The 8,974-nt window shown below is 39.5% G+C and overlaps 2 protein-coding genes across 2 annotated transcripts; both read left to right on the top strand.

Annotated features, from left to right (window-relative positions):
* Positions 1-1,489: 1,489 nt before the first annotated feature.
* LOC139918652 (receptor-transporting protein 3-like) lies at positions 1,490-4,770 on the top strand. The gene is made up of 2 exons (XM_071908071.2): positions 1,490-1,717; positions 3,893-4,770. Exons 1-2 carry the CDS (start codon positions 1,569-1,571, stop codon positions 4,221-4,223), a joined length of 480 nt encoding a protein of 159 aa, XP_071764172.2. The 5' UTR covers positions 1,490-1,568; the 3' UTR covers positions 4,224-4,770.
* A 1,602-nt stretch (positions 4,771-6,372) lies between these two features.
* LOC139918654 (receptor-transporting protein 3) lies at positions 6,373-8,861 on the top strand. The gene is made up of 2 exons (XM_071908075.2): positions 6,373-6,627; positions 7,638-8,861. The coding sequence occupies exons 1-2, from the start codon at positions 6,479-6,481 to the stop codon at positions 7,987-7,989; spliced, it is 501 nt and encodes a 166-aa protein (XP_071764176.2). The 5' UTR covers positions 6,373-6,478; the 3' UTR covers positions 7,990-8,861.
* Positions 8,862-8,974: the final 113 nt, after the last annotated feature.

An 8,974-nucleotide genomic window follows, 5' to 3' on the forward strand; every position in this document is an offset into this window, starting at 1 on the left:
CAGCCCTTAATAAACCCAGGTACGACTCACAAATGAATCGAATAACTCTGTGCTGTAACGTTAAACCTGCAAATGAGGTTAAATGAGCCAGAAGCGCCTTGATGTGTTTTTCTATTGATTCACTATAAAGGGCTGCTGAGAACACGAGTCTACACACACAATCTTCTCGGATGTGATTAAAAGTTTCAGAGCTTATTGTTTAATCTCAAGCGCCATTTAACTCCTGTAGTTCCTCCACCGGTGGCTGAATACGAGTCAGGTTAATGGAGGCTCTCTGTTTTCATCTGTCGAGCAGAGAGATCGGCTTGTTTCGAGAGATCGTCCCTTCAGAAAGACTCTTGGCTCAAGCAAACCTGCACTGGGAACAAGTTATAGAATCCTTTGTATTCTCTTTTTTTCAGAAAATAAGGGTTTCAGACTGAATACAAGTATAAAAGACTTGTTATAATGGACATGTAGGCTATATGTTTAGCGTGTACAGTAGTCGAAGTGGTACTGCATGCCGAGAGACTGAAAGTATAACTATCTTTAACATTAAATAGGCTTCAAAGTACAGAAATGAAGAGGTGTTTTGATCACTTAAAATGTAAATGGTTTGTCTTCTGCTGTAGGTTTATTTACTCAAAGTATAAGATTGCTTGGGCTTCAATGAAACTGCCGATAAGGTTTCACATGTACTGGAAGACAGATGAAATGACGGTGATGAAGAAGGTATGATTAGGAAGTCAAAGAGGTGATTGATGCCTAAAAAGGAAAAGGATGTTGATTCGATAAGCAGATAGATAGATAGGTAGATAGATGGCATAGTTATGATATGTACTGTTTAAAGGTTGTGGCAGCCTTGCTCCAGCAGGTGGCAGTGTTACACGGATACAACTGGAAGCGCTTTAAGTTTCGTTTCTCTTGCATCCTTTCACTAGTCAAGTGCTTTTTATTTTTTCCACATTTTTATGAAGGAAATTAAATCAGCATTCCTCCTCGGTTAATCCACACTAATCAGCTTTCTTGTGTTTAAAGCCATTATTAGGAGCATAATACTGGCTCTTTCAAAGATGAATGTGATGCTCACACAATGGTGGTAAATAAAAAACAAATAAATAAAAAAATTGGGTAAATTATGGCTTTCAGTTGGTTATCATCATAAGGCACCGCAACCACCAATATAAACAAAAATCTATTATTTTCAGTTAAGTGTTAAAAAAAACTTGTTTCCCCCCTTAAAAGATGCTTTCTTCCCATAACTAAAAAGGTAAATAAAGTTTAGGTGGGTTTACCCTCCACTACATCTCTGCATATAATCACATGGCAATATTAAGCATAAACAATAATGTTGTTAAACAATAATGTTGTTTATGCTTAACATCTGACACTCTGATGAAACTGAAACTTAAGGAAACCAGGAAGTCTCACCTTTAAGTTTCATTTTCTCCAAAACGTTCTGTTTACAGAGAACAGGATGATGTCAAATACCCCCAGCTGGAGGCTGATGTGTCATTCTCACTAGCTGCTGGTGCACTGTAATCATCAGCTGGCAGAGTTTTGTTCTTTGTTTTGCTCAGTCAGCAGCAATGGCAACACACGACTGGATGCGCATTTTTGAGGCAAAAGTAGGGAAACTCAATCGCAGAGACAACTGGCGTCTGCAGTTTGATGACTCTCTTTCACCTGATAAACCAAACATGGGCTGGAAGATGTACAAGAGGAGTGCATGTGCAAGGTTAGTGTCAATCAGTGCAAATGGTTTTTATTATTTATTTACTAGTTTATTTAACAGGGACAAATGCATTAAAGATTGTTTCATATATAAAATACAAAATAGATGCCATGCATACAGGTTTTTAGCCACGGATAATTTGCAACCCCTGGCCCCGGCCAGGCTTTTGGAGTTAAAACAGAAAGCTTAAACATTAAGCTTAAAAATAGCACAGAAACATTAAAATACAATACAGATAAGGACAGGGCCTAAGATGTTAGTAGTACATAAAATACAATACATTTAACAATAACTACAGTATTAAAATTGTGTTTGTACAATATATGTAATTTATAGTGCAGCATTAGGTTTATTTGGAAGTTTCATATGTGTGTGTGTGTGTGTGTGTGTGTTCTTGTACTTCTATGCTTCAGAGAACCAGTTTGAAATTTTTGTGAGGTCATTTTGCAGATTGGAGTTTTAGTTACACAAACATTTCTGAGAGGCAGAGCTGCTCTGGAGGCAGAAATAATCTCATTGGTGGAATAAAACCTCAATGGGCGGAGCCAAAGAATCACAGTTCTTCCAGCCTGATGTGAAATTTGGGTGAAAGAAGTATAGTCTTAAAATGCAAATACACGCTCTGGGTTCAATTCCCATCTTGTGCAAAGAAGATTATTAAGATTATTATTGTAATGCAAGGAATTATTATTATTTTTCTTAGGCCGAATGAATCGCATTTTTGAGGGGCTAAAGGTGCTCGAAAACTCACCAAACTTTGCACACGTGTCAGAAGTGGTGAAAAATTATATATTTTATGGGTCTTGCCCATGGGTGTGGCAAAATGGCTCAATAGCGCCCCCTCAAATTTGGTCAGCGTCTATAACAGACCTTGATGATGAAAAGTTGGTAAAAGCTTGAGTTTTCGTAGAACGGCGTGGGCGTGGCAGCGAATTTCCATGTTTCGCCACGAAACAGGAAGTGGTTTGTACATGGTCAAATCTGTCCCAAACTTAACACGTTTGCTAAGTTCCCCGGCCTGAACACATCTATGTGCCAATATTCAGTTACAGTCATGGGCGAGGCGTCGAATTTCCATGTTTCGCCACGAAACAGGAAGTGGTTTGTAACTTGGCTGTACGTGGTCAAATCTGCCCCAAACTTCACATGTTTGACGCCAGTCCCGGCCTGAACACATCTATAGGCCAATATTGAATCATAGTCATAGCGCCACCTACTGGCAACACAGGAAGTGGTTTGTAACTCGGCTGTACGTGGTCAAATCTGCCCCAAACTTCACACGTTTGATGAGTGTCCCGGCCTGAAGACATCTACAAGCCAATTTTGAATCATAGTCATAGCGCCACCTACTGGCAAAAGGAAATGACATGTTTTATAATGAAAATTCAGAGCCGCCTCGACCGGTCGGTGTCCAGTAACGACGCCACGGCTGCGGCACACCTCGACGTGCGCAAAGTGTGAGGGCCCGATCATCGCTGCTTGCAGCTTTAATATTGTGATTGAAGTTTTAATTTTTAGCGAAAGTTTTTCTTATTTAACTATGACCAAAGCCTTTCCCAAACCGTTAGCCAACCTGTAGGTGAAAATGGCGTGTCCAATTTGTGTTATTGTGACTGAATCCAATTCGAGGTGGAGGAACGTGATCGTAATTCCTGTCCATAGCACGTAATCTGGGTTTCAGACTTTGTGCTCATTTCACAAAATTTTATGAGATCATGTTAGTTTTGGCAAACAAGAAACTGTCACTAGCAAGCTAAGTCATGTCTTGATTTTTTCCATCACCAAAGGAGCTCAGATGAGCGACTTTCACCAACATGTGATGTTTCCCGCTACATATTTGGAACATTCCAAACTAGGATGTTGTGCCTTGTTTGTTTCAGATGGATGCTGGGTAGTGTAGTGTGGTAAGCGTAAATACATGTAATCATAAGTTCTATTGATTTCCACCAAAATCAGGCTGAGCGATAATAAATATCATTTTGGTCTGTAACATATTCAGAATGGGAACCGTACGGTTTGTATTTTGCTTAATATGTCAAGTCATCTGCAATGTATTGGAATAGACAGGAGTGAACCAGAGCCAACAGGACTGACGCTGACTCTCTATTGCTTACATAGCACATTACATAATTCTGTGTGCTGTAATTCATGAATCCATATATCCCCTCTCCTTTGAAGGTTCTCCTGTTCCAAGTGTAATAGGAGCTGGCCCTCCAACCGGGTAATGGTGATCTTCCACATGCGCCTGTCGCAGAGCCAGGGAACAGTGAAGGTGAGGCGCTTCCGTCAGAACTGCAAGCAGTGCAGTGAAGCGCCGATGGAGGAGGCCACATTCGGCGCCGACAACATCAGCATCCTCCTGGAGAAGCTGGTGGAAAAGATAAGAGAAAAGTGCTACCATCAAAACCTGGGCAAAAAGAACCGGTCTTTCAGAAACGTGGACGTCGAAGGACCCCATGAGGCTGCCCATTGCGAGGCCTGCATTCAGGGCACCTGTTCAATGAATTAGACCATCAGGCGTTTCTGATTCTGCAATTCTCTATTGTTGCTTTCATTAGAGCGTGTAAGTCAACTTAGAAATTTAGGAAAAAAGCATTTGTTTCAGATTGACTGCCTTGTATTTTTGAAAACTTTATCATGAGATGGGTCATAAGGTCATAAAACATGCTTAAGGATCACATAGTTCATGTAGAGTAAATCAAGAAACTGAAGTTACAAGGTGTTAACTGTAGTAGCGGTGATGTGAAGTGCTATCATTTAAAGATTTACATTCCCTGAGCATCTGTTGTGCCCATTGATGCTTCTGTATTGTTGATGCTACTGTCTGTTACCTGTGAAGCCACTTATGCTCATGTTGGCCTGGGATCAAACCCACCAAGACCTTCTCTCCTGTGGGTCTCCTTCATTGTATCGCTTTCTATATCAAGTTATTATCTATGTGTACATAAGCTTTAATATAAGTTTCTGTGGGAACTTACCGTCGGCAGTCTCTTTTTTCATATTAATATAGGACTATTAAAAGCATTAAACAAGTTGCAAACATAAAAACATGGAAATGTAATGAAGTAAGCTTATACATTAACTACATTTCTTTATATGTGATGTATATACTGTGAGTATTTTCTGCATTCAAATAAATAATTGAATTGTTACTTGTGTGAATACGATTAATATGAAACTGTCATGGAGGTCACACCTAGTGAATTGTGTCACTTCCTGCCTTCTAACATGAAGTTTGTGTTTTGATAGTGTGGTGAGATAGCATACGCTAAAATTATTGAATAGTTGCATGAGATGCAAATTTACTCAGACAAGAACCACCTTGCAGGTTAAACAAGCCTTAGTATTGTATCATATTGACTACTGCCCATCAATCTGGTGAAGAGCTGTACAAGCTTCAGTTAGTGCAGAATAAAACTGCTGTAAGTGTATGAGTATGTATGTATGCATGTGTGTACGCATATGTTTATATATGTTTTTATATGAACCCCAGGAAGAGCAGCTGTTGCCTTGGTAACAACTCATGGGGATCCAATTTGCATTCATTGTACAGGTAAATCATTGTAAGGATTTCTGAAGTTATGAATACCAGCTGGACAACTTTTACAAGTTCAGCTATTTTGGTCCGAAATGTTTAAAGTAATGATCTGTGATTGTCATTTTCATATAAATAAATGTCTGTTTTTGCAACCTATATCCAGTTCATGAAATCTCTTACATTTACTGTTCTACACACCCGGTGTCTGCTAGGTCTTTCCCGGGAAAATCCTCCGCTGCACAGGAAGTGATGCACTTTAGACTCCTGGCAGCAGCAACAGCAGTTTGTTTGGAATAAATAGAAGAAGAACTGGGTAGTTATCATGAGCAGCGATAGCCATCATGGCTGAACAGACAAAGAAAAGAGCGCCACCTACAGAGACTCAAACTTCATCAACAGATAGATAGATAGATAGATGGATAGATGGATAGATAGATAGATAGATAGATAGATAGATAGATAGATAGATAGATAGATAGATGGTGGGCATAGTTATGACAATATGTACTGTTTAAAGGTTGTGGCAGCCTTGCTCCAGCAGGTGGCAGTGTTACACGAATACAACTGGAAACGTTTTAAGTTTCGTTTCTCTTGCATTTCTTCACTATTCCTTCACTTTTTTACACATTTTAATGAAGGAAATTAAAACAACAATCTTCCTCCTCAGTTCATCCTTACTAATCAGCTTTCTTGTGTTTAAAGCCATTATTAGGAGCATAATACTGGCTCCTTCAAAGAAGAATGTGATGCTCACAAACAGGAATAATATTAATTACATATAAGCAGTGATGTGGTGCCAAATTAAAAAAGATGGATAAAGTATAGCTTTCAGTTGGTGATCACCATAAGGCACCGCAACCCCCAATATAAACAAAAATAAATTATTTTCAGTTAAGTGTTAATTAATATTTTCCCCGTAAAAGACTTTATTCCTATAATTAAAAAGGTGAGTAAAGTTTAGGTGGGTTTACCCTCCATATACCTTTGCACCATATGCACATTTGGCAATTAGACAATCCAATGAAGCAATGACACTCTGATGAAACTGAAACTTAAGGAAACCAGGAGGGCTCACCTTTAAGTTTCATTTTCCCCATACTTTCTGTTTCCAGTGCCAGGATGATGACAAATACCTCCAGCTTGAGACTGATGTGTCATTCGAACAAGCTGCTGATGCACCGTACTCATCAGCTGGCAGAGTTTTGTCTCTTTTCCAGGCAGCAGCAATGGCAACATCGGAGTGGATGAGTATCTTCCAGACCAAAATAGGAGAACTGGATCGAACAGACTCCTGGCGTCTGGAGTTTGATGACTCTCTTGTGCCTGATAGTCCAAACCCGGGCTGGGAGCAGTACATCAGGAGTGCATGTGCAAGGTTAGTGAGCTGTCGATCACTGCAGTTGGAGTAATGTGTATACTGTATGGTATATGGTCAGTATATGGTTTATAGTATGTGCATTATGTTTATTTGGAAGTGTGTCCCATGGTTGTGTGTGTGTGTGTGTGTGTGTGTGTGTGTGTGTGTGTGTGTGTGTGTGTTCTTGTACTTCTACTCGGTTCTCTCTGCTTCTGAGAACCAGTTTGAGTTTTAGACCTTTGGAGTGAGAACAATTTTGTGAAGTGAAGTAATTTCGTAGGTTGAACTTTTAGTTACACAAACATTTCTCAGAGGCAGAGCTGCTCTGGAGACAGAAATAATCTCATTGGTTGAATAATTGGCAGAGCCAAAGAATTTGTTTTTCTGAATGCAAGTTAGCTAACTGGCAAACTTAAATGGCGGAGAAGGAACTCTGTTCAAAATATAAATCAAAATATAAATGGTTATCACTTATTTTTTGGGGTTGGGTTAGGGTTAGTCCATAGTTGTCCATGGCATTCATGATCTTGGAAGGTCAGCAGCTAGCTAACTATCTTACCTAGATATCTTACCTTGCATCTATATCTTACCTAGTATGGCTAGTTTGAACTTGGTGCTAGACTTCATAATATTAGCTTCCTCTTTCTTACCTGTTGTCTTTTTCACTGGGCTTCAATGTAATGCTTAGCTAGAAAAACTGGTTCTTTGGCTCCGCCCACTGAGGTTTAACTCAACCAGTGAGATTATTTCCTCTTCCAGAGCAGCTCTGCCTCTGTGAAATTTTGAGAACTCCAATCTGCAGTCACTTTGGTCAGTCCTAAGGTCAGAATTGTTGATAGGTTTAGGTTAGATAGGGTAGAGGAATGGATGTATTGTGTGTCTGTATGTGTTTAAATAGTGGGTGAGTAAAACAGCAAGAAGGAAAGACCTGTTGAGTGTGGGACACCACTGATTTCTTGCCTCCGTTGTACATCACATCATTCCCTATGCTGTAATTTATAAATCCATATATGACCTCTCCTTTAAAGGTTCTCCTGTTCCAAGTGTAGGAGGGGCTGGCCCTCCAACCGGGTAATGGTGGTCTTCCACATGCGCCTGTCGCAGAGCCAGGGAACAGTGAAGGTGAGGCGCTTCCGTCAGAACTGCAAGCAGTGCAGTGAAGCGCCGATGGAGGAGGCCAGATTCGGCGCCGACAACATCAGCATCCTCCTGGAGAAGCTGGTGGAAAAGATAAGAATAAAGTGCTACCATGAAGACCTGGGCGAAAGGAACCAGCCTTTTAGAAACGTGGACGTCAAAGGACCCCATGAGGCTGCCCACTGCGAGGCCTGCATTCGGGGCATCTGTTCAATGAACAGCACTCAAATGCTTTTTTTCTGACTCTGGAATTGTGTAGTGTAATGTAATGCTTTCATTATACCTTTCAAGTTATCTTAGGAATTTAGGAAAAAAGCATTTGTATCAGATTGACTGCCTTGTATTTTTGAAATTTTATCATGAGTTCTGAATGGATGTCATGGGTCATAATGTCATGAAACACATCTAATCTATAGGAAGCTGGACAGATAGATAAACTCTTCCAAGAGAGTGCAGTCAATTGAATGACGGCTTTATTCCACACCGCCGCTTCGTAGATACAATGTGTATAGGAATGAGTAAAACTGAAACAATAAGAAAAGCAAACATACATATATGCTTGTTGATGCATATCAAATATACACTGCCTACCTATAGTAAAGAATTACATTTGCATAGAAGTATAATCTACTAGATAGCATCAGCTCAAAGCTACCATACAATATGGGTGACAAAGAAACTAAACAGCCATCTACATTCATAAACATAAACGCATTGCATCAATATTCAGATAAAGCTATACTTAAACGTGTAAACATCAATTTACAGACGATGCTTCTATAGTAATTGCCGACACGGATGGACAAAGATGATGGTGGACAGCATGCAGCTCCAAACAAAATGGCTTCCTCAGAGGTCACATGTTAATTAACACAACACACAACAGAGTCAGTACACATTTAGAAACATGAAAATCAAGATAACTGGAATTACAAGGTGTTAACCCTACTAGTGTATATACTGTATGTTATTAATATAAATTTCTGTGGCAACTTACAGTTGGCAATCTCTTTTCTCTTTCATATTAATATATGCCTATTGAAAGCATTAAACAAGCTGCCTTGCAAACAGAAATGTAATATTTAAATAAAGCCTATACATTCAAGAGACTGTAACTTTCTTTGTATGTGGTGTATATACTGTGGGTATTTTCTGCATTCAAATAAGTAATTTAATTGCTACTTGTGTCGTGTGAATATGATCTATTGTCATGGTGGAAATACCTAGT

Source organism: Centroberyx gerrardi, chromosome 9 (genome assembly GCF_048128805.1).
Source record: "Centroberyx gerrardi isolate f3 chromosome 9, fCenGer3.hap1.cur.20231027, whole genome shotgun sequence".
Classification (NCBI taxonomy): domain Eukaryota; kingdom Metazoa; phylum Chordata; class Actinopteri; order Beryciformes; family Berycidae; genus Centroberyx; species Centroberyx gerrardi.

Coding starts and splice junctions, on each gene's coding strand:
- LOC139918652 (XM_071908071.2), top strand. CDS start 1,569: ATGGCAACACACGACTGGATGCGCATTTTTGAGGCAAAAGTAGGGAAA. Junction 1,718..3,892: donor AAGAGGAGTGCATGTGCAAG/GTTAGTGTCAAT, acceptor TCTCCTTTGAAG/GTTCTCCTGTTCCAAGTGTA.
- LOC139918654 (XM_071908075.2), top strand. CDS start 6,479: ATGGCAACATCGGAGTGGATGAGTATCTTCCAGACCAAAATAGGAGAA. Junction 6,628..7,637: donor ATCAGGAGTGCATGTGCAAG/GTTAGTGAGCTG, acceptor TCTCCTTTAAAG/GTTCTCCTGTTCCAAGTGTA.